Here is a 23787-nt window from a genome sequence, read left to right on the forward strand (position 1 = left end):
TTGTTTTGTTTTTTTAATCGTGGGTTTAATCTATATTTTGTGGTTTAGTTCAGCCCAGCTGTGGCTGGATTTGGAGCTCCTGGTCTCAGATATGCAGAATGACCCGGTGCTGAGTTTCAGATATCTAGAAACTGCCCCATTCTGGGAGTGGGCTTTGGCTCCAAGTGCGGCGGCGTCTGTGTGTGCCCGTCTCTAAGGTGACTTTGCAAAGGAAATGTGGCAAGATGGTCCCCTCTGCCGTGGACTGAGCCGGCAGCGTACACGTCATGTGGCCTGGGGTGGGGGGCTCCGGGGATGCGTCCCATGGCAGCGCACCCCCCCACACACCAGCCCTTCACTTGGGGGCTTCCCTTTCAAAAGAAAACAAAATGGCATCAGCTCCCCGGGAGAGGAGACATCTGTCCACCGCGTGTGTGGGTAAGCCATGTGTAAGTTTCATGTCAGAGGCTCTGTGCTGTGCTGGGTCCTGCACCTGAGCTAGGAAAGGCCTCCTTCCCTGGGCGGCAGCCCCACCTGCCCCGAAACTCAGGCTGCCCAGGAGCCATCTGTCCAGAGAGAGAAAGAAAAGATGAATCTGTCCCCGTGTGTGTGTGTGTGTGTGTATGACTGTCTGAGTGATGTTCTGTCCCCTCCCCCTGCTGGGGTCATCTTCATCTTCCCACCCACCCACCCCTGGCTGCTCATAACTACCCAGGGGAGTCCATCTCTTGCCCTGGAGTTTTGCTCGGCAGCCATGTGGGGCCCAGATACCAAGGCTCAGCTCTGCTGAGGAACGGGGGCCCAGCCTTCCCGTGGGTGCTGGCCGCAGAGTGGTCGCTGAGAGCCGGGCTCCCTGCAGACAGAATTCATAAGCAGATTCCAAATCCGCAGCCACCCACTGGGTCAGCGTTATGATCTGTCCATGCTCCAAGTTGAATTCCCTTGGTTGCGAGTCTACGTAGATATAAATTTGGCAAGGGGTTCATTGTGGTGTTTCTGGAGCTGTGTGTGGTTATGGGGGGAACTTTTCCATTTTTAGAACTGAAAATGTTTAGTCACTGATGCTTTTAAAGAAAATGACAGGCATGTACATAAAGACATGTACAGCAGAGCATATTATTCGGTGTTTTTAACAGAAAGGCCAAGAGATATGGTGGCACCAAAATGCAGTTGGCTTCATTGCTTGAGTTGGTGTTGACCCATGACTGTGAGTGGCAAGCCCTTCCCAGGGGAGAGCAGGCCTGGAGCACCCACTTCCAATGGGAGACATACACACCCCCTTTCTCTCAGGGGCCCTTGAGGGGCCGGGGCTGCCAACCTGGAAACACCACCCAGGCTTGTACTGAGGTATTCCTTGTCTTCCCAGCGGATACACCCATTGAAGAATTCACGCCAACACCGGCGTTCCCAGCCCTGCAGTACCTGGAGTCCGTGGATGAAGGAGGGGTGGCATGGCAAGCCGGACTGAGGACTGGGGACTTCCTGATTGAGGTAGGGACACGGGTGTTTATATCTTTCTGCTTGGGGAGAGTGCCGACTCTCTTAGGGTTGGGGTCCATGGTTTTAGCAGCGCGGCCACTGAGCCAGACCTAGGGGGACTCACGGAGGCTGCCGTGGACCCATGTCAATTGGTTATTTCCTGATCCATCCGTGTGGATGCCATTTCCTGTGGACTCATGTGTTTGGATTGTCTTTAAGGCCTTGGCTGTAACTCTTGGGAGGTGGAAATGTTCATGGAAGTTGGCCATTGGTCTTGAAGTAGAAGGTAGAAGGAAGAGACACATGGTTTCCATGATGTTGGGGATGCACATGGATCTATGTGTGGTTCACTTGTAGCTGTACAAATAAACACCAGTAGGGGTGCCCATTCTTGCCCATTCTTGTGCCTTCAGGGCAGGATGGAGGGTGCTGTGCTGTGGCTCTTGCTTGCCTGAGGTCTGTAACCTTGGTGGCTGAGAGACCATTGATTTGTAAGTTGCAGTAACTGGCCAGGCAGATGATGGCCTTCAAAGACCAAGGAGCACGTGCAAGATGGGTAGTTGGCACAAAAAGGAAATTATTAAATCCAGATGCTTTGAAAACCAGCTTTTGCTAGTTGGTAAAAGGAGGGAGCATTCTCTTCCTTTGAAGAATCCCACTAGACACCAGTGCCATGTTTCTTGAGCTTTTGCTAGAGTTAGCACCGTGGTGTGTGTGAGGTGTCCGAGCTGTGAGCACATCCGAGCTCCCTGCCTTTTGCGGGTTTAGGTATTACTTTCAGTCTTGTTGTGCAAAGGACTCTGTTACTCTTTAGAAATATTAAGAATAAAAGAGCATGTTGTACCTTGGAAAAATTATTCTTAAGGGGTTCGGTTTGCTCCAGTGGCCCTCCTTGGGAGTTCATGTTTCTTGGAAAAGCATTCTGAGCCCTGTCTCATCTACATCTGCACATGGCGGGTAGAAGGGGTGGATACAGGGTGGCCCTGCCACTGGGCCAGACGCTTGCTCGTTATACAGAGGAGACCCAGACCCTGGCGAGCTGGCCACTGAGAGCCGGTCTCCCCCTTATGCCTGAGCTTCCCAGGGTGCTGCTGAGCTCAGGTTTGCTCATGATCTCCTTAGTGCCTCTCAAGGCTGGTGGACTGAAGGAAATCCAGAAGGAAAGATGCTGTGGAGGAGAGCGAGCCAAGGAAAATGGAGCAGGTGCTTTACCTTCTTCCAGGTATCTTGTGTTGGTCCCATTTTATTTGCTGGAATCTGAATTTAAATTCTTATTGACCAGTCAGAGCCTGGCTCGGATGAGACCTTGGGTGCATTACCCAGAATGGTGGAGACTGGAACCTGCTGCGCTTTCATGGGTTAACTCGATTTGTAACCTCACGAAAATGCAGAGACTGGTTGAATCATCTTCTGTAGGATGTAGTTGTGATGTAAGTCTCCTCACTGTGTGTGTGTGTGTGTGTGTGTGTGTGTGTGTGTGTATGACAGAGACAGAGAGACCCAGAGACAGGCTCCAATAGGTCGACACAGGCGATGCTGGTTCTTGGTTTTAAATAATAAATGAAGGCTGCAGATACAAGCGTGTGCCCCATTGTTAGGCTCATGGGATTGCTTCCTCGATAAACTAGTCAGTAAGGGAAACATGGGAGCGCCTCGGAGCGTGTGCTGGGCCCTTCCCTTTCGTGGGGAAGCAGAGCTGCACTGGGTTGGTGGACACTCCGCAGCACGTGCCTGACCCGGGCGGAGAAGGCAGGCCACCCGGTCAGATGGTCGCCTCCGTGGAAGTTGGGGGCATGAAGGGTGTGTGTACTTCTGCTGTCAAAGCAGCTCCTTGGACATTGCTTTTAACCTCTGATATGCAAATATATTTGCCATTTTGGAACAGGTTTATGTTCGAGGTAACCTCTGAATTCTAGGATTCTAGGAGTGGTGGGCCCTGAGATGCATTAATGCTGTGTTGGTGTTATTGTGTCCCAAAGACCTGCAGGAGGAGTGAGCCCTTCACAGCCCGCCTCGTCCCCCACCCCGTGTGTGTGTGGGTCCTATGCTAATGGGGGGACCAAGGGGTTGGACCTTTGGAACCCTGACCTACCCAGTGCATTTCCAAGGCTACTCAAGGGACTCAGAAAGTCTCTTTTAGGTGATTGAATTAAAAAGACTTGAGAATCTCCATTGAGGCGTTTTCCTAGCTACTGGATCGCACCCCTGGGGTAGTAAAATCACTTCCAGCCTTAGAGGTGCTTGCATTTTCCAACAGACAGTTTTTCTACATTTTCCGTTGAAAAGCTTCAACCTCAGTGGGGAGAGGGGTGGTGTTCTACTGAACAAACTCATGGGTCTCGGGTGAATCTTGATTTTGGCCAGAAGCCATCCCTGGAATCAATGGGGTTTCTGAGCCTTGGTGAAGCGCAGGGTCCCACGTGCAAAGATAGTCAGTGAGGGCAAATTGTCCTTGTCGCCCCATGTTCCTCTGGGCCAGCCTCCTTCTCTCCCTGCTCTTGGAAGGAAACTCAAGGCATGTCAGCTGTTTATATTCCCTTTAAAAACGCATGCTGCAGTTTGAACGTGGAGACCAAGGGGCAACTTTTGATGGGAATCTTTCCTCTTCAGAGTCCTGAGCATCTGCAAAACTTCCTTCTTCCTTCTTGGACTTGGTCATCTTGCTGGTCATCTTCCTTCTCGGACTTGGTCACCCGCACCTGTTGTGAAGGGTTTCCTACTGTGCGTGCTTTTCTTGGGTGCTTACCCTCCAGAATTTACGTCCCTCCTGCCTTAGCATTGGGGAGGAGTTTGCTCCTTTGTCGTTGGGACTGTCTCTTTGCTGACCACGCCCCCCTCCCCCGCCCTGCTCCTGCCGAAAAGCAAAAGCTTCGAGTAGAGTTCCATGTAAAATGTTACCGTGAAACCAGGAACTACAGTGAGATCGATGGGTGCTAGTGAGCCAATGGGTTGTCATAAAAGTTCATTTCAGAAGTGGAGAAGGAGGAGTGGGCATTTGAACGTGGGGGCTCCAGAGACCATGTGTATTGACCACTTTCAGATCGGCTTGATACGCTGGAATCCTCTGGATGGCTGGTGCCTCTGGGGCTTTCCCAGAGACCTTTAGGAGGCAGTGGGAGTGGGCAGGGCAGTGGGGGCGGAGTCCTTCCTGGGAGAGCGATGCTTGCAGAGAGGTGGGTCCCGGCGTCAGTGACGGGCTGTGGGGAGAAGTGAGCAGGGGAGTCGGGGCAAGGTTTTCTTTCCCTGCACATCACATGTAAGCAAGCATGAGGACTCCAGCAGCCAGGAATGATAAAAGTCCCACATCCCTTTTGGTTACAACAGGAAACCCAGTTCAAACTGGGCTTAATAATGATAGAAGCTTGTCGGAGAATTGAAAGTAAAGAGTTTAGGGGGAGAATCAGCCTCCAGGCACAGATTGTTGAAGGCTTCATCTGCTTTTTCCTTGAGATCATCTTGGTTAGGTCTCCCCAACCCCATGAGATGGGGCAGGAGAGGCTACTTACAAGGAATCATAAGGAGGACGTAGAGGGCTCGCAGATGACAGTTTTGCACCCAGTAATTAAGGAGATGTGGAGGTTTGGGGATGTCCCTTTGGTGTCCTGCAAGGGACTCCCCACACTGGACGGCTGGCTGGGCATCAGAGCCTCCTGTCCTTATTTATAGAGAGACCCGATTACCAGCCCACACCTTCAGAGTCAGAGTCTCGAGGCAGGACCTTGGGCGTGGCGTCTTTAGGACACTTCAGTGATGCTGCCAAGGGTTCTAGCATCAGGCAGGGTGATGACCAGCTGGCCTGATCATGTTGGCTTTCTGAACCTCTTAATTTGGCATTTTAACTGAAGGATAGAAGCAGGCCCCACACTCATCTCCTTGTCGTGACACCGGGGCTGTCTTCCTTCCACAAACTGCCCATCCCGAAACCCAAGTTTTGTTGCTTGCATCACTTTCTTAGACAAAAACATCCTCTATCTCGAGAATTGCTCATAATACAACTAAACAGTTAACCTCAAAAGGGCAAACAACATTCACGACAAACACAACCAAGACAGTGTCCGAGGGTATATCAGCCCAAGCACCCCACAATCCCGTCTGACCCTCACTGTGAGCCCAGAAAGTGGCATCTGTTGTCCTCCCCGTGTTACGAGGACATGGGGAATGAGGAAACCGGGCACAGAGAGGTGAAATCCCTTGCCCACCATCATGGAGTGTGCGAGTGGAGACGCTGGAATTCTGACCTGGGCTGCCTGACTCCATGATGCCACAGCTCAGAGGTTCATGAGAGACGCTTTGATGTGCTTGATGTATAAACGGGCAGAGGGAAGAAGAAAAACAGATGATGAGCTGCCAATTCTTATTTTCAAATTAGCAAATGCTTTTTTTTTATTACTATACCCGTCGCCGGTGACAGTGCTCATATGTTGCTATGTGAAAGAATAAATCGCCATAAACTTTTCAGAAATTGATGTGATAGTATGTAATAAGAGCTGTAAAGCCGAATCAGGGAGTTTTACATCTAGGAATCCATTCTGAGGGAAAGAACTGAAAACAGGCAGAACAGAGACCACAGTGTAGCAGAAGCAGAATAAGGGGATGGGGCCGCAGGGAAATGAAGAAGGGGACCTCGTGCATCCATCATGGATCCGCAAGAAAGTGTTTCAAAATGAGGCTTGCAAGGAGTTTTCGATACTAATGAGAACTGATCACCTCTATTAGGTGAAAAGGGCAGACCCAAAATTATCTGCACGATACCATCTAAATTATACCACCTGTCCCCAAAATAGGCCTCAGCGGGGGGTGGGGGGGGAAGGAAAGGAAATGTTAACCCCTGGGTGATGGGGTCGTGTGTGATCATTGTCTCTTACTTCAGACTTTTGTCTATTTCTCAGAATTTCCAAAATGACAGCATTCACTTTTCTGACAGGTATTAATTTCATAAATAGAAAGATATTCCTTTGGAGAAGCTGTCGCACGCAGCTGAGTGGTGTCTCAGCCTCCGTGGCCAAGGCGTTGCTGTTTGCTTTCAGGATGAGAACACTTTCCTGGGTGTTAATTATTTTCCTGGGGCCATTGCTCACCAACCTGATGCCGTGCTGGAGGCTCCTATGGTTTTTGTGATTGTTTTCTTAGCCCTGAAGTGGCCAATCTCGTTTTTGTGTTAATTCCCTAAATAGGTTTTCCCTTGCAATTAAACCAGGCAGCAATATCCTTCATCCTTGAAAAGTGATGCTTGAGTTTGCTAATTACTTTTCCTCGTATTAAATGCTTGCACTAGTGATGGCCTACAACTGTTTTATAATCTCAGTTTGCACTGAAGTGAGGACGCTAAGAGGGATGCCCCGGTGTTTTCCTGAGAGACCGTTTGAGTATCTTATAAAATGTTTCTTTGGCTGCTACTTGAGAATGGGACTTGAAAAACCTAACACGGGTTCTAGCACACATTTGCCTGAACCGTTACTTGTAACCAGGCTGGAGCTACGAACAGTTGTTAAAGCCTGGTGGTAATCTGCCAGCCTCCCCCAGCTTCAAAATTAACTTGTATGAAGGAGAGGAGACAAAGTTCAGGTTATGGCCGATCAGTCGCTCTGCACGTCATTGATCAGCACATGCTTCCTGGGTCCCAGGGTGCCCATCAGCAAAAAGGGCGGTTGTGAGGATTCAGTCACCAAAACGAGCTATGTGCCATGAGCTCTGGGCCTGTGGACTGCCGTGGGTGCTGGTCCTGTTAGTTAGGAGAAGGCCGAGGGCCAGCCGTGCTGGGCACAGAGTTAGCATTCCATCAGCATTTGCTGTCAACGAGCATCCTGTCCTTCATCGTCATTCATGATGCCTGACTGAGAAGAGGGAACCAATAACTGTTAGTTGAACAAGTAATAATAGCAAGCCGCCGTACGTTATAATAAAGGCAGGTGGATCATTGCCACTACCGCCTCAAGCATGGAGCAGTTACAGAGCACATCTGCCCTGTGCCAAGCACAGTCAGTCACCATGTGCCAAGTACATTCCAGCCAAGAGCGCATTGGCCGTAGCTTCTCGGTGCCTCTCCGTGGACGACATATCGGCTGGTGCAGGCACCTGCCCCGCCCCACCCCCAAGCCCCAAGTATCCCTGGCAGGCATACCTCCAGATCTGGCTTGAACCTCTGCTCCCAGGGCGCTCCCTCACTGCCTTGCTCAGTTCTGTTCTGGCATGAGTCTGGCTTTTGGGTAATCTTGGAATTTCTCTTCCTGATTCCCATTTTGCCCTCCAGCCGCAAATCCCAGGGCTGAGGCCAGAGCCCTGCTGTGGTTCCCGTGGTGCCAGCATCCCTTCTACCCAGTTGTTCAGCCACACCACCCGGCTCACATTTCTCTGCCTTGCCTTTCAGGATAGCATGAGAGGCTTCATCACATGTCCTGCTGGTGCCCACATGGCCAAGCTGGGAACTCTACCCACCCCACCCCCCAAATTCTTAACGTCTTATTCAAGTAATTTTAAATGAGTATTTGATTCAATAAGGAAGTTAAGACCCAATGCCAGCTGATATTAGCAGGAAGCAAGAGCAACCGGTGAATTCCTGACTTTGAGTCACATTGATACTTCAGTTGTGAAGCTCTGTTGGTTTCACGTCAAAGACAAGCAGGGCCCTGTGGCTGTCTGTGGTCTCTCCAAGTGTGGAGTGTTTCTGTTCTGAAGCTATGTGGCTTTTTGCTGTACACATTTTGGAAAAGGCCTGGGGCCCCCCGGCCAGCCTCCCACGCCAGCTCCCCTGCTTCGGGCTGCCGGCACCTGGGTCAATGCCGGGGGTAAGCGTGGCCATCTTGACCTGCCTCTCCATCCCCCTGCCCAGCCTTACTAGGGTCTAAGCTTCCAGTCCACTTCTCAGTGATGACTTCAGTAGCAAATAAAAGTCAGCACAGAGGAACCCAGCTGTGTCCATTGATTGCCTTCAGACAATGCCAATGCCCATGGCAAATGGTTGTGCCCTTCCGAGGCTCGTAGCCTTGGGGTCTTCACTATCTGGGTCTCATAGCACTGGGGTCTTTGCTCTCCAAGGCTCTAAAGAGGCCCCTGCTCTGGGCAGAGCCTGGGAGCCTGGACCCCTTTCCTGCACATAGCCAGCCATAGCCCCTTCTGTGCCTGGAGAATAGTTCACTTTGTCCTCCATATTGACTGGGAACAGGTGGTCCAGGTTGAGGAGCAGCCCAGAACCCTGCTGAGAAGGTAGATGCGGGCATCTTAGCTATTGCAAATCTGAAGTCTTGGCTCATTCATTTTGGGGTTCTAATTTGAAGCATCAGTGATTTCAATTTCAGGCTAAAAAAAGATTCAGAATCACTTCAGGGGACCACGGCTGCTGTGCTCAAGGCTCCGTAGGCCTGGCAGATGGCAGTGCACTGGGTTGGATAGAGACAAAAAGGAGCCATGGTCAAGGGCACCGGCTGTGCCATGTGATCTGGATTTGAATCCAGCCTCTGTCACTTGACTATTTGAATGTGAACTTGAGCACAGCTCTCATCCCTTGGCCTGAGTTTCTTAAACTATAAATAAAAAATGTGTTTGAAGCACATAGCATGGTTCCTGACAGCGTGGGATCTCAGCAATCGGTAGCAATCGTACAAGTCACGTTTGCAACTTCATTCATTCAGGTGCTGGGCTGGCATGTGCTGTGGGGAGAAAGGACATGAATGAGACTCAGTCCCTCTGGGAACTCACAGTCTGGAAGGGGGCAAAAGCAGGGTATGGTGAAGGCCCCAAGATAAATCTGAAAAAGGACTTTGTGCAAGAGATGGTGTTGGCACCATGCTTAGTTGGGTACATGGGGTTTCTATAGGCAGAACTCAGGAGGGAGGGTCCCAGGGAGAGCTCCGGGTGTCAGGAACATTCAAGATGGATTTGGGGAGTGGCCGAATGTTATGGAGCTGGGGTGACTGGGTCCAGTCCAGGGAGGGCCTGGAATGTCAGTTTAAGTTGGGGCAACTGTGTGTGGCTGGTCAGTGGCGGGGAGCAGTAAGACATGGTCAGCAGGAACTCTCCGCGGTGCTGAACCTCCCCAGGGAGTTCTCCGTGGTGCTGAACCTCTGGCTATGAGAGCTCTCTGCGGGGCTGAAACAGAGCAGGGAGGATGCTGACCGCCCCCCCACTCCCCCCGCCCCCCCTGCCCAACACACACACCCCGGCCCAGGAGAAGCAGCCTGGTGGGAGGCCTTGGTGCTTCTTCTCTCATTCCCTTCACCTCCCACCCCTGCATCCTGTGTCCTTGGCCTTTCTGGGCACCACAGCTTCTTATTTGGTGAGAGTGCCTGTCTGCTTGGTGGGGAAATCTCTCCTGTGAGGAGGGGTGAAGGGACCAATATGGGTTGAGTGTTTGCAGCGTCCTGTGCTCTAAGCTGGCTTTCACTTCATCACTGAGGTCTGGGCTTACACGTCACCTTCCCAGAGGGCCTCCCTGGGCCCCCTCTGGTTGCCCCTGACACTGTCACTCCACAGTGTGCTTCTTCCACCATCAGAATCGTCATATGTGTTGAGTGATCAACTATCTCCCTCATGAGGATGCCTTCCCCTGCAGTGGAGAGCTTGCTGACCTGGTCCCTACTGTGTGTCCAGCACCCAGTACATGCCTGATGCTTAACAGAGGCCCCAAAACCTGTGTTCAATGATGGACGCTCCTGGGAAGTAGGCATTTATGCTCATTTTGCAGGTGATGGAGATTAGATGGATGCTAAAGGCCCCACAGGGAGAGCTGACTCCCAATCTTGCGTCTTTCTGATGCCCTGGGCAAGTCTCAAGTCACTGAGACATAATCTTATAACCATCTTTCTCAACCCGAGGAGGATGCTGTAGACCCAGCCCCAGTCCACATGCGGTGAGGTCTGCAGGAGGCATGGTGAGGCGAGAGCTGGTTTGGGGTTCTCTGATATGCTTCTTGATTCTCCTGAAAGGAGCCCTCCTGGGTCCTCTCCACCTGCCCGCCCTCCCTCCCTTCCTCCCACTCACTCATCTCCCAGTATGCTCAGCAGGCTCTCGTTAGCATTGATTTGTCTCCGTCTGCAGCGCCCTTTTGTGGGGCGTTTCATGATACAAGTGGTTAGGTTGGCAAATGAACTGAAGGAAGGCCTCATGCTAAATGCCCTGTCGGATCTTCTAATTGATGGGGTTTGTCAATCCTGGGAATTAGGGTGTGTGCACGCCAACTATAAGAAGAGTTAGAAGGGCTGGGGACGGGAGAGTGGACAGCCATAGTTACCATCTGATGGTATAAAGTCCTGAGTGGTCTCCTTGCTTTGGTGCCATGAGACCAGTCACCCACAGGCAAAATTTCTGATTCCCTCTAGCTGGGACCTTTGGTTTCATATAACATACTTTTCAGTGCACCTCCTCTCTGCTCAGCCCCCAGTCATGGAGATGAGTGGAGGCCATCTTTGCCCTTGAGCGGCCAAGTGGAGTGGGGAGGGAAGCCCAGAAACCTCTGTTGGGCCTCAGGGCTGGGGCAGAGAGGAAGGGATGGGTTATTCAGACAAGTTGGGGAGGTGGCACACACATCCAGCCCGGAACGACAGATGGGCCTTGACCCTGGCCCTCTCTCCCTGGTCTCCCAAACGTGCCACACTTCCTCCCACCCCCAGCACTTGCTCACACTGCTCACTCGTGCTCTCCATTACCCCTCTCCCACCTCCACCTGCGTAACTGGCTCACCCTCAGATCTCTGCTTGGTGGCCTCTCCTCAGGGAGGCCTCCCTGACAGTCCCCGAGACACCTGTTCACAACGCATGTCTCTGTCCCTGCCTGAACTGACCTAAGGAGCCAGCCAGAGCCCAGCTCATGACAGGCACACAGTCAGGATCTGTGAAATGATGGAAGGTACCACAGGGGAAGGGCACAGCCTAGAGGAAGGCTCAGAGGCAGGAGCACCTAGAAGTGTGTGGGAAATGTCAGGAGGCCCAGGAAGGATGAAGAGGATGGGGCCTCCATGTCAGGGAGGGCCTTAAATGCAGAGCTGACTCATGGGGCCTCACTCTGTCACTGGAGGCAAGCTCACTTGAGTGTTTTATCAGGGACTTCTGTGGCTGGAGAAGGGAGGTGGAGGCAGACCGGAGCCCGCTGCCCTCGAGAAGCAGGTCAGAGCAGGGATTCAAGGTATGGTCCTAGGAGGCAGCCCTGCTGGGTCCAAATCTAACTGCCCCAACTGTGCGCTGTGTGGCCTTGAGCAAGTTACACAACCCCTCTGTGCCTCGATTTTCTCACCTGCAAAGTGGGAATAAGAGCATCTATCTCATAGAGCCTCCCCAGGGTTAAGTGAGTTTGTAAGTCTAAGGCACATAGAAAGAGCGGGGCATGAGCTAAGTAGTATATGCAAGAGGGACTATTACTATTATGTTGCTGTTGTGCAGCCCTGTGAGGGACGCAAGCCTTCCCGAGCAGGCCAGGCCCCCCTCCCTGCCAAGGCAGGGTGTCACTGCCCAGGAACCTCTCCCCCATGGGACCTGCCATGCTGAGGTCAGGTGTGAGCCCCATGAGGACCCTGGTGCCCAGCATGGGCTTTGGAGAGATGGGGTATGGTAAGTGAGGGAAGGCAGGAGAATGCTGATCTGCAGGAACCAGTGCCATTCACACTTACCCCTGGGCCCAAACAGGGAGGTGCCAGGACAGGCCAGTGCCCTGTGGCTCCTGATACAGGAATGGAGTTTCTGGATTTCTCCCAGGCAAGGGCATTAGACCGACGTCCCCCCCACCCGATGCCATTCCTGCTGTGCTTTTAGCATCATCCTCCCACAGCTAAACCCACACCACTATGTGCTCCGTGCGTGCTACCTCCCCGAAGCCTCGCCAGAACCCTGGGAGGTGGGTTGTGACACCATCCTCATTTCTCAGGTGGAGAAAGTGAAGCCCAGGGAGGTCAAAACAGCAGCTCAGAGTCACAAAGCCCCCACGTGGCCCAGTGCCACCCTCCAAGCTCCCTGCCTTTCTGCTCATGCTCATGCTCAGGTGAGAAGTCACTCGAGAGTCCGGTCCCTGCCTGGGCTGCTGTCCCAGGTCCTCCCTTGTGCTCCCAGTCTGTGCTCCATTCCCAGCTCTAGGGAGACTCCCATCATCACTGTTCAGTAAAATCCAGTTCCTACCTTGGCCACAAGGCCCTACAGCCCCCAGCCTCCCCACCTCCCCCCTGCACATCCCCTCCCTCCCCTTCCCCCACCCCTGCCTGCTCACTTGGTTCCCACATTCCGGGTGCCTCTTGCCCACGCCTCCTCTTCCAGACCTTCCCTGACCAACCTCATCTGAAGGGCACAAACCTCCACAAACTGCATGCCTCTACACAGGGACGTTTCTCTTCTCGGCTTTGCCATGCACGGGGTTTATGTAACACATGATGTGTGGGCTGAACATCTCCCCTCCAGAGCCCGAGTCCCCTCCGAGGGCAGAGCCCTCATCGAGAGCCTGGGGTCACCCCAGCACCCAGGAGAACAGAGTCAGGTGCAGAGCAGAAGCCTAATTTATGTTTGTTGATGGAATGGATGAGCTCCTGGCGAGCTCTGGGCCTGGCCCAGAGGTTAGCTGACTCCATGAGGACGGCAGGAAGCCCTGAGAGCACATGCTGGAAACTTCCATGCTGGAGGGGTGATTCGTCTCTCCTAGACCACCTCCCTCATACCCCACCCCCAGTCAGCACCTCGAAAAGTGGACAGAGACACAGGGGCCTGCTGACTTTCATCAGAGAGAACCACACTAAGCCAGTCCCTCTCCCTAAGTTCCAGAACTCTCTTCCAATACCCACTCAAATCCCACGGACTTTCCAGGAGGATGTGTGCCTCTGCTCTTAAAATGTTAGGGGTTGGGAGTAAACTCTGCTCCCATGTAAGCCTGGTGACTGGTTTTTCCAAGAGTGCTCTTCCTTCAGGGTTGGCGGAAGTCATGCCCGCCCAGGTAGCATTGGGAATATGGATAAGCCAGAGGAAAAAGTCAGATGATGCTGCCAGGAGACAGGGTTGTTTGTTGTAATGTTTATCTTCTCAGGTTTTTATTTCTTTACACGTGTCTTTCAGAGATGCATTTGGTCACGTGTGTATACACGTGCAGATCTTAGTCATTGTGGCGAAATACACGTATCATAAAATTTACCAATTCAGCCACTTTACCATGTACAATCTAGGGGCATTTCGTGCACCCACGGTGTGGTGCCACCATCCTCTCTCTCTAGCTCCAGAACAGTTTTCATCCCCAAAAAGATACCCCGTCCCCATTAGCAGCCACTTCCAATCCCCCCCCCACCCTCCACCTCCTTCCGCTGAGAATGTTTTCAAGGTTCTCCCACGGGGGAGCACATATCACAGCTCCATTCCTTCTACGGCCAAATGACGTTCCATTGTGTGGATTAAACCACATTTTGTGTATCCATTCGTTCACTGATGGGCGTTCCAGTCGTTTGCACCTTTGGCTCTCATGCATAATACAGCTGTAAAAGTGCATGTACAAAATGTTGTTGCAGTCCCTGTTTTCCATTCTTTGGGGTGCACACCTCCGAGTGGACTTGCAGGGTCCTGTGGTAAATCTGTGTTTATTGAAACTGCCAACCCCGCCTGGGGTGGAAGCAACAGGCATTCAGTGAGCCCCTAGTAAATGGCCATCTTTGGGCCCATCCTGGCAGGAGATGTGGGAGAGCAGAGGGAGGGGAGGTGGCCCCGGCCCCCAGTGACAAAACTCAAAGCCACCAGCAACTTCACTTCCAGCTGGCGTGTGCTGGGGCTGCAAATAACATGAGCCACGGCGATGGCGGTAACAGTGGGAAATGCTCCTGTGTCCTGAGCACTCCCTGCGTGCCAGGCTTCATTTGGAGGATTTCACATGCACGAACTCTCTTAGTGCTCAGGTCTTTTTTCTGCACGAGGAGCCTGGGGCACAGAGAGGGGAAGTCACTTGCCCACAGACACAGAGCAAGCAAGTGGCAGAGCTGGGCTGCAGTCAAGGCAGGTGACTGCTCCAGAGGCCACGCTGTGAGCTTCTCCACCATGGGGTGGGAGGAGGTAGGGCCAAGGAAGGCAAGGCCAGAGGAGCCAGGTGACCGCTGGGGGCACGGCAAGAAGAACCATAGGATGGGATGTGCAGACGGGCAGACACCTGGGTTTCGGTGGCTGATCACCTCAGAGACCATTGGTGGGTGGCCGCCAAGGGGGCCAGAGGTGGGAGGAACGGGGAAGCCTGGGAAGGACACCTGAGGTGAAGTGGGTTGTGGCATCCAGGAGGGGCAGTGGGGGCAGCTGGTGCCAGGAACAGCTACAAGGGAGGGACAGTCACTCGGGCCCTGGGACTCACAGCCAGCTGGGCAGAGTTGTGGGTGCTGCGAGAGTCAATGTCACGGTCACCCCTGGGAGCCACCCCGTCCGCTGCTGCTAATTTGTGTGAATGCCGTCCGTCACAGCCCTGCGTCCCTGCGAGGGCGGGTCTGGGAGACTCCCATTCCCCAGCATGGAAGCCGAGGCTCAGGAAGACCACGGGCCTGCCCAGGCCCTCACAGCTCTCGGGGCAGACATAGGGCCAGAGGGCTGCAGGCCCTGCCACGTCTTTCCAGGGTGGGTCTCATCACCCAGCCCCAAGACCCACCGCAGTAGGTCAGGGCCTGAGGGGAGATGCCGACTAAGCAGAGGGAAGGTCCATGAATGGGGAGGTCATAACTGATTGGAAGATCCCTGGGGGGCTTCCTGGAGGAGGTGAGGGGAGCAGCGTCTTTCAGCATCAAGGGCAATTGGTTAAGGATGGAAGCAAAGCAAGAGTACCCAATCTCCTCAGTGCTCCCCAATTGTGTTATTCTGGAATTTTCTGTACAACTGACAGAACTCAATTCAGACTGGCTCAGCACGCAGAGGGAATTGACTGGTTTGAGTAACTGGAAATCCTCGAGATGTTTGGCTTCAGACACAGCTGGATCCAGGCGCTCAGCAGTGTCCCCAGGATCTTGCTCCCTCTCAGCTCTGGGTGTCTCTGCATTGGCTTCGTGCCCAAGCAGGTTCTCCCCACAAAGGTGGCAGACTCAGTCCATAGGAGCTCCAGGTTTTCATCCTGTCAGTGGGGAGCCCCAGCGGAAAAGAGCATCTCGTTGGCCTGCCTCGGGTCACATGACCATTGCTGAGCCCGTGACCCGCTGGACCAATGGAAGGTGCTGTCTGTCCAGGCAGGGTCACATGCCCTCCCCAGTGGGGGTGGGCTGGCTCCTGAAGGAAGGTTTGAGTCCTGGCTATAGGAAGGAGGGAGACAAATGTCTGGGCAGGCGGACTCAGCAGCCAGCCACCCCCTGCCTGGCGTGCAGGGCACCTGCGACGGATCTCTGCCTCTCCCAGCTCACCCTGCGTGCTGTGCTGTCATGGGCCCATTCAGCCCTGACCCTCAGGCAGGACTGCGGGTTCTGTGTGGGCACACAGCTTCTCTGATACCCCCAGCCGGTGATCCAGACCCTGTGGCAAGCTGAGGCCAAGGGGCCCAGAATTTCCTGCTCTGTGGCATATCCAGACCTGGTCCCAAGCACAGGCAGGGCTGCGTGGCCATCTGGTGCCTTGTAAGGACCTCTGGGTCCCTCCCGCCCCACAAGGCTTGGCTGAGCAGGGTCCCAGAGTCTGGGGGCTGAGCTCTCCCCTCCTCTGCCCGGGAAGTCTTGGGGTGGCAGCTCTTGTACACAGCACGGCCTCTGAGTCCTGACTCTTCCTGGTTCGCGGACGGCCACCTCCTTGCTGTCCCCACATAGTGGAGAAAGCAAGAGATCGTCTCTCTGGTGTCTCTTCCAAGGACACGAATACCATCACGGGGCCCCCACCCGCCTGACCTCATCTGACCCTAAGTGCCTCCCACAGGGAGTTAGGGCTTCGACATAGGAATGCAGGGGGAGCTCAGACATTTAGTGTCCATGAGAGGGGCATGCTGGGGAAATGAGCCCCCCAGGGCCTCTGCCCTGCCGTGCAGGGCGAGGGCGTGTCTGAAGCCGGCGGGGAAACAGCCTTTCCTGCCTGAGACCCTCGGTCACTTGCACCGAATGGTCCGGTTTCGGGAGCCACGGCCACTCGGGGGACCAGAAAGCCGCCGTCTCAGCAGTTGGACCCCAGCCGTAGTGCTGGGGGCCACACAGCCCTGGGAATAATAAACCCTCTGCCCGTCGCACAGCTCCTGGTGTGTGCCAGGACCTCCGTCCACACCCAGCAGCCTCCCGAGGGAGGCAGCAGTCCAGTAGTGCCCTTTTGCACTCCGATGCCATCCTCTCTACAGCTTTGCTTGCATTAAGGGGACACCCGTTACGAAGGGTGCCCTCCAAGATCATCTTTCCTCTTTTACTTCCAGCAGGAATGGGAGCATGGCCACCTTGCTCAGAGCAGGAGCTCCCCTGGAGGAAGAGCTTCCCTGGGATGGGGTCCTCACCTCTGCCCCCAAAGTGTCCAGGCGGGGGAGCACTGGGAAAAAAGGACACATGTGATTCCACTCACATGAGGTCCCTGGAGTTGTCAGACTCACAGAGATTAGAGAGTGGACGGTGGGCACCAGGGCAGGGGGAGGGATGGGGGTCGGTGACTCAGGGGGACAGAGTGGACGGTGGGCACCAGGGCAGGGGGAGGGATGGGGGTCGGTGACTCAGAGGGACAGAGAGTGGACAGTGGGCGCCGGGGGAAGGATGGGGGTCGGCGACTCAGGGGGACAGAGTGGACGGTGGGTGCCGGGGCCAGGGGAGGGATGGGGGTCGGATGCATCATGGGGACGGCTGCACAACAGTGTGAACATACTCAATGCCACTGAGCTCTACGCTTAAAGACAATTAAAAAGCACATTTTGTGTTATATATATCTTTACCACAATTTAAAAAAACTTTTAAAGGAAAGCAATGTTCTTGATTTTAAAAAAATACACTTTCAGGGGCGCCTGGGTGGCTCAGTTGGTTAAGTGACTGCCTTCGGCTCAGGTCATGATCCTGGAGTCCCTGGATGGAGTCCCGCGTTGGGCTCCCTGCTCGACAGGGAGTCTGCTTCTCCCTCTGACCCTCCCCCCTCTCATGTGCTCTCTCTCATTCTCTCTCTCTCTCAAATAGATAAAATCTTTAAAAAATAAAAATAAAAAATAAATAAAAAATAAAAAAAATACACTTTCTGAACAATAAAGCTTTACCATTAGAGCTCAGGCTGGTCCCGGCCGGTTTTCTTAGCTGTGCAACAGGATGGACGAGGCCCCTGACCCTCTGTGCACCTCCCCTCCCCCACGCCAAGCCCCTTAATCTGCCTCCTTTTACTCAGAGCTCTCACACACACAGGGGTCACATTCACGGTGAGTCATTGTTGGTCAGCCCCCCTCCTCCACGGGACCCCAAGCTCCCCTGCGGCTGCAGGCACCTGGCCAGGCAGGTGCTCAGTAAGTCCTTGGTTACAAAGCCATCCTCAGAGCGAATTCCTAAGTGAGGAGCACAGGATGTAGAACATCGCTGTAGTCGATCATATATGTGCCTTCTCTCAAAGCGTACAAAAGATTCTTTACTCTCCACACTCTGCAGTTTCTCGGGGAACACTGATGTGTGCGGTGAGACCTGAGAGTGGGGTGACCCAGGAGGAGGAGAGAGGGGGTGAGGGAGTCAGAGGGGCCTCGGCTCTCCTGGAATGTAACTTTTTTAATGTTTGGCGTTCGTTGCCTCGTTAAAACAGGATAAATGGTGAGGTTATGACTCTCGAATGGGGAGCTGCCGCTGCATTATTCCTGGTCTCTGGAAGGACCCATGTCGCTCTTCCCACTGTCAGCGGAGACTCCCGAGCCAGATACAGATCTCCAGGAAATGCATGTCCTGCTTGTGTCACTTACTATTTCCCAGAAGGCCCGGGGAGGACAGGAAGGGAGCCGGCGTGGCTGCAGGGGACACGGCTCGGCTTCCCTCGGTGCCTTATTGACTGCCTGTGTCCTGGACACTCCCCCCAGCCCTGCAGTTAGAGATTTCAATTTGAAGCAAATGGAAAAATCAAAGTTTTAAGGCCTGTGGCATTTTCAGCCACGAAAATCTCCCTGGAAGCCAGACCGATCACCCATTACTCTCGAGCAGTTTGCAGGTCTGGCGTGATGGAGGAGGCGTTGGGTTGGCTTGGTTGGGTTTCCCGTTAAAGAGACCCTGATGGCAAAGCCTTGTGAACCTGCCGAGCTGGAAAAGTCTCCCTGAGGAATACTGGTGACGTGGGGCAGCCCCCAGCCCCTGTCCCTCTGGCCCTCCCCATCCTGGTGCCCTGTCCCCTGTGACTTTCTCCCCAGCTCAGGAACTCCCAAGAAAGGGTCTCAGCTCAGTCACCCAGGAGAGGCAGGCCATTGAGAGTCCCAGGCGCTGGACCCTCACCCAGGATCAGCTGCCCGCGTGCTGGTGTTGGGGTCTCTCCGCAGAACCTCAACCCCGGAAGAGGCTCTGTAACAAACGGGCATCAGGATGGATGGTGGCTGTACTTTGAGCAATAGAAGTTGACTCCTCGCTCCTCCCAAGTCCCAAACGGGTGTCCCCAGCAGGGAGCCAGCTGTCTTCCACGCCGCGGTTCCGAGCGCCAGGCTTGTCCTGTCCCCGGGCTCCTGCACGCTCCACACGGGGAGGCCCAGGTCACCAGGCTCCACCACATCTCACTGGCAGAAGGGGGCTCAGGGAAGGGTGTGCGTCACTTGCACTCGCGTTCCGAGGACACTCCTCACAGCAGGGCAGGGGGTGCCCGGGGCTGCCGGCTCAGTGGGCGCCTGGAAGGAGAGCAAACGGCCAGTCCCCACCGCCGACCTGGAAGGGCCTTGTCCTCATCCTGCTGGACAACGTTAGAGACTTCTAGGAGAAACGCATCGTAGAAAACTCACCGTGACTTCCGTACCTTGTCTGTGGTTACGTTTCATTAGGGAGAGATGCCAAGCGGCTGCCGGTATGTGGTTTTAGCAGGCTGAGATTGTGAAACAGGAGCAAAGAGGTTCTACCCGGCCCACTATGCCCCAGGAGGCCACAGTAATGACACTGGTCACTGTTCTCTCCGCCTAGCATTCTTGTCCCTGTGTTAGAGGTGATGATGCTGTGGCCCTCGGAGATGGAGCAGCTCACACGGGATCACGGGGTCCAGGCGTGACGGTGCTCTGTGGACGGAGGACAGGGGTGTCTCCTGCCTGGGGCCCTCTGACCTCCAGCCGGAGGGGCAGCTCTGGGGGCTTGGAGGGGCGAGGCGGGGCTGAGAGGTGGTCTGGGGAGACTGCATGTGGGCATGACCTGGGGTGCCCCCTGCGCCCCCCCACCCACAGGGGCCCCGCTCCATCACACCGTGCCCCTGAGTCAGGGCTCAGGCCCCGTTTGTGCAGTCCTCATGTAGCCAAAGGGGTCCTGACAAGGGCACTAATCCTATTCGTGGGGGCTCCACTCTCGTGACCTAATCACCTCCCACGGGCCGCACCTCCAATACCATCACTGGGGGGGGACACAAACCTGTAGTCCACAGCAGCCAGAGATCAAGATTTGTCTAGGAAATGTTCCCATTGCGTATGTTGGTGATCATTCCAATTTTATTATGATTATTTATTATCATTATCATTATACAGGAAACTCTAAGCAAACTTAACAAGCAGGCCTCTGATCCCGTGGAGCCTGTCAGCCCAGCACATGGTCCTTTGTTCTGAGCCGCCCGAGACCCCTTCTTTACTTCAGCAGAGCAGAGGCAGGGCGGGGGAGGAGAGGGTCGGGCTCCCTCCCCCTGCATCCCAGCTCCCCAGGGATGGTCAGCAGGGGACCTTCCGTCACCATGTCCTCCTCTCTGAGTGGGGTCAGGCACATGTGCAGGTGCAGGACTCCGCGACCACACGAGTGGCCCGTCCGGGGCAGAGCCCAGGCCTTGGCGGGTCCTCGGGGATCGAGCGGTTTCCTCTGCCTGGACCTGCTTCCCTTCCCGGCGGCACGTTCTTCCCACCTGCAGCCAGCAGCCTACCCCACGCCATCCACTCCGCTTGGCCTCGGGGTCACAGGTGCCCAGCTCAGCGTGCAGTGATTAGTGCACTTACCACACCACAGGATCAACCTCTTTGCGGGAGAGAATTAGCCCCAAATTGCTGCGTGCCTCGCAGCCCACCGGGGACGGCCTTCCACCTCCCTCTCGCGGGCCTGTCACACACTCCAGGCTGTCCTGGGTGCCAAGGCGGCCGCTCCTTTGGATTTCCCTGGGCTGCCTGGAGTTTGGGGGGATGGGGTGAGAGGGTCTGGGGTTACCCAGCATTCTGGGGGTGCAGGTCCCCCTCGCTAGGGTGCTGGTGTACTCACAGCGCCCTGTCTTCCTCTCTGCCCTGGCCCCGTGAGTGCCAGGTGGCGTCTCTGCGAGTACGTGCCCTCTGTGCAGTGTGTGCTGGCCTGGTGGGAGGCTTGACGTGCTGGGGGCGGGGGGGTCCGGTCCCCTGCAGGCACACGGGCATCCCGTCTAGCTCACTGTGGATGTTCTTGTTGATCTGAAAGGGCAGGATTCTTGCTACCAGGTTCAAGTGAAGTGTGTTCATTTGGAAAACCTGTTTTGAGCATCAAATCTGAGCCCTGGAGGGGCTCGGTTAGGCATGGGGGAGCCACCTGGAGCTGGTGTGCTGTAAGCCAGCAGCAAGATCCGTGGCGGGACACTGAAGGGATGGCGTAGAGGGAAACAGGTACACACACGCACACACACTTACGTGCATACACACATGCACGCACCGTAGCAGGTCAGATAACAGCCATCGAAGATCCTAATCCCTGGGACTTCTGTCTATCACCTTCGATAGCAAAAGGGTCTTGGCAGACATGATTAAGTTAAGGATCATGACATGGGGGTGACCCCGGACTACCCAGGGAGACCCTAAATGCCATCACATGCATCCTCATTAGAGACGGGGGGAGCGGGGAGACTTGTCACAGGGTGGAGAGGCCATGGGAAGCCAGGGGCAGAGTGTGGAGGGATGATGGCAGCCACCAGAGGATCCTCCCCATTGAGGCTTCTGGGGTGTGGACCTGCCGACAGCTTGAGCTCTGACTTCTGGTCTCCAGAACTGAGAGAGAATAAATTTGTTTTAAGCCGGCCAGTCTGTGGTCATTTGTCAGGGCTGCCCCAGGACACTTTCACACACACGTATGTGTGCCAGGATGCTATAGGAGTGACAGCAGGGACAGAGCCTTTATCCCTGGGGGTCAGGAGAGGGCCCTAGAGGGGTGATATCTGGGCTAAAATCTGCATGCAGGGAGGGCTTGGGGAAGGGTGGGCCAAGCAGAGTGGGCGGCAAGTGCGAGGCCCTGCCCAGACCACCCGGGGCAGGGGGAGGCAGAGGAGGTTGGGGCAATGGGTGGGCCCAGGTCCTACAGGGCCTTTTAAGCTGCAGGAAGGCCCAGGGCAATGCGGCATCACTGGGGTTTTTGAGCAAGGTTGGGCCAAGTTTAAGGATTTAGGAAGACCCACACGGAGAGCTGGCCTCCAGGAAGTCACAGCCTGCATTCGCTCCATGTATCTCCCCTCTTTTTTTCCACAGTTACATCTTTTTAATTATTTTTTAAATTGGGGTAAAGTACATATAACAAAATTTACCATCGTAACCATTTTTAGGTGCACAGTTCTGCAGCACTAAGCACATTCACACTGTTGTGCAGCCGTCCCCACCATCCGTCTCCAGAACTTTCCACCATCCCAAACTGAAACTCTGTCCCCACAAGACACTGACCCCCAGCCCCAGCGCCCACCATCTACTTTCTGTCTCCGTGAGTCCGACCATGCCAAGTCCCTTGCATCCCTGGATCTTCTGGCATGTGTCCTTGTGTGTCTGGCTTGTTTTATCGAGCATCATGTCCTCAGAGCTCATCCATGGCGTAGCAGGTGTCACAATTTCCCTCCTCCGTAAGGCTGAATAATATCTCATTGTGTGGATGCACCACATTCTTTTTATCCATTGACACTTGGCTCTAGTTATTATCCGTGGAAGCTTAGGCTTTCCTCCCGTTGGCCATGGCGAGCAAGGCTGCTGTGAATGTGGGTGTGCAAATATCTGTCAGAGTCCCTGCTTTCAGTTCTTTTGGAGATAGACCCAGAAGTGGGACTGCTGGATCAAATGGTAATTCTGTGTTTAATTTTTTGAGGAGCTGCCATACTGATTTCTGCAGCAGCTCTACCATTTACATCCCCGCCAGTGGCGCACAAAGTTCCAATTTTTCCACATCCTTGCCAACTCTTGTCGTGTTGTTATTCTGAGAGTAACCGTCCTAATGGGTGTGAGGTGGTGTCTCACTAGGGTGTTGATTTGCACAGTGACTAGCAATGTTGGGCAGCTTTCCATGTGCTTATTGGACGTTTGTATGTCAGCTTTGGAGAAACATCTATTCAAGCCCTCGGCCTGTTTTTTAATTGAATCGTCTGTATTTGTTGTTGAGTTGTAGGAGTTCTTTATGTATGCTGGATATTAATCCCTTCTCAGATACATAATTTGCAAGTATTTTCTCCTGTTCTCTGGGTCCCTTTGACTCCGTTGACCTTGTCTTTTGATGGAATCCTGTCCTTTGATTTTTCATTTTGAGGAAATCCGATTTATCTACTTTTTCTTTTGTTGCCCATGCCTTTGGTATCATAGTGAAGAAATCATGACCGTCTAGCTATTGCTTTTCTCTCGTTTTTTTTCCTTAGCAAATCCCAGATGTCACATCACTTTCCTCTTTCTCATGAGACCCCATGCCACTGTCCCACCTAAGCATCCAGCATGGTCCCTCAGAAATGTCCTGTCGCAGCAGTGACTCTGACTCAGGACCCAGCATGGCTCTTGCTAGCTCCATCCCCCCTGCTCTCCTTGAGCCCAGCAGCCCCATTATGCCGGGTCCAGCAGCACAGGGTCAGGGAGGGGACCAGGTGCTCCATGCCTCACATCACTGGAGGCCCCGAGATCAGGCGGCAGGGGCTGGCTCCTCCACAGGGAAGCCTCTCTGCCCTTCCACCCAGGGGGGGCCTCTCTCCCGGGTGGGCTCTGCAGGCACTGATGAGTTCAGCAGGGCTAGCAAACTGTGCTCCCTCATCCTGATGCTCCCTCCACAGCTATTAGCAGGGGTTCTGCAATCGTGAAGAGCGTTCCCTTATCAAATGCAATTACTTGGCTGAAACACTATTTGTACAAGAAGGCAAAATAAATGCTTAATTCTTTCCTCTTCATTATCAAATTTCTCTGCAAGGAACTGGTGCTCCATGAACTCCATTCGTGTCCAGGGGATTGGTTTGGTATGGCTCTTTTGATTGGGGGGTGGGGGGCAGGTGTATCTTCCTCTGTTTCCATCTGTCCATTTGTCTTTGTCTCTGTCTCTCTCAACATCACTATGGACTCAGGGGATTTTATATATTCAGTGTATCTAAATCAGTT

The 23787-nt window shown here is 54.0% G+C and overlaps 1 protein-coding gene across 1 annotated transcript in view; it reads left to right on the forward strand.

The window, feature by feature from the left end:
* Nucleotides 1–23787, forward strand: part of SHANK2 (SH3 and multiple ankyrin repeat domains 2) — a 457214-nt gene that overhangs the window by 313123 nt on the left and 120304 nt on the right. The window contains exon 18 of the mRNA XM_081798461.1: nucleotides 1346–1470. Within this exon, the coding sequence (XP_081654587.1) occupies nucleotides 1346–1470 (125 nt within the window). The remainder of the gene's footprint in view (nucleotides 1–1345; nucleotides 1471–23787) is intronic.

The sequence above is a fragment of the Leptonychotes weddellii genome, chromosome 11, assembly GCF_054177405.1.
Source record: "Leptonychotes weddellii isolate Sample4059 chromosome 11, ASM5417740v2, whole genome shotgun sequence".
NCBI lineage: Eukaryota > Metazoa > Chordata > Mammalia > Carnivora > Phocidae > Leptonychotes > Leptonychotes weddellii.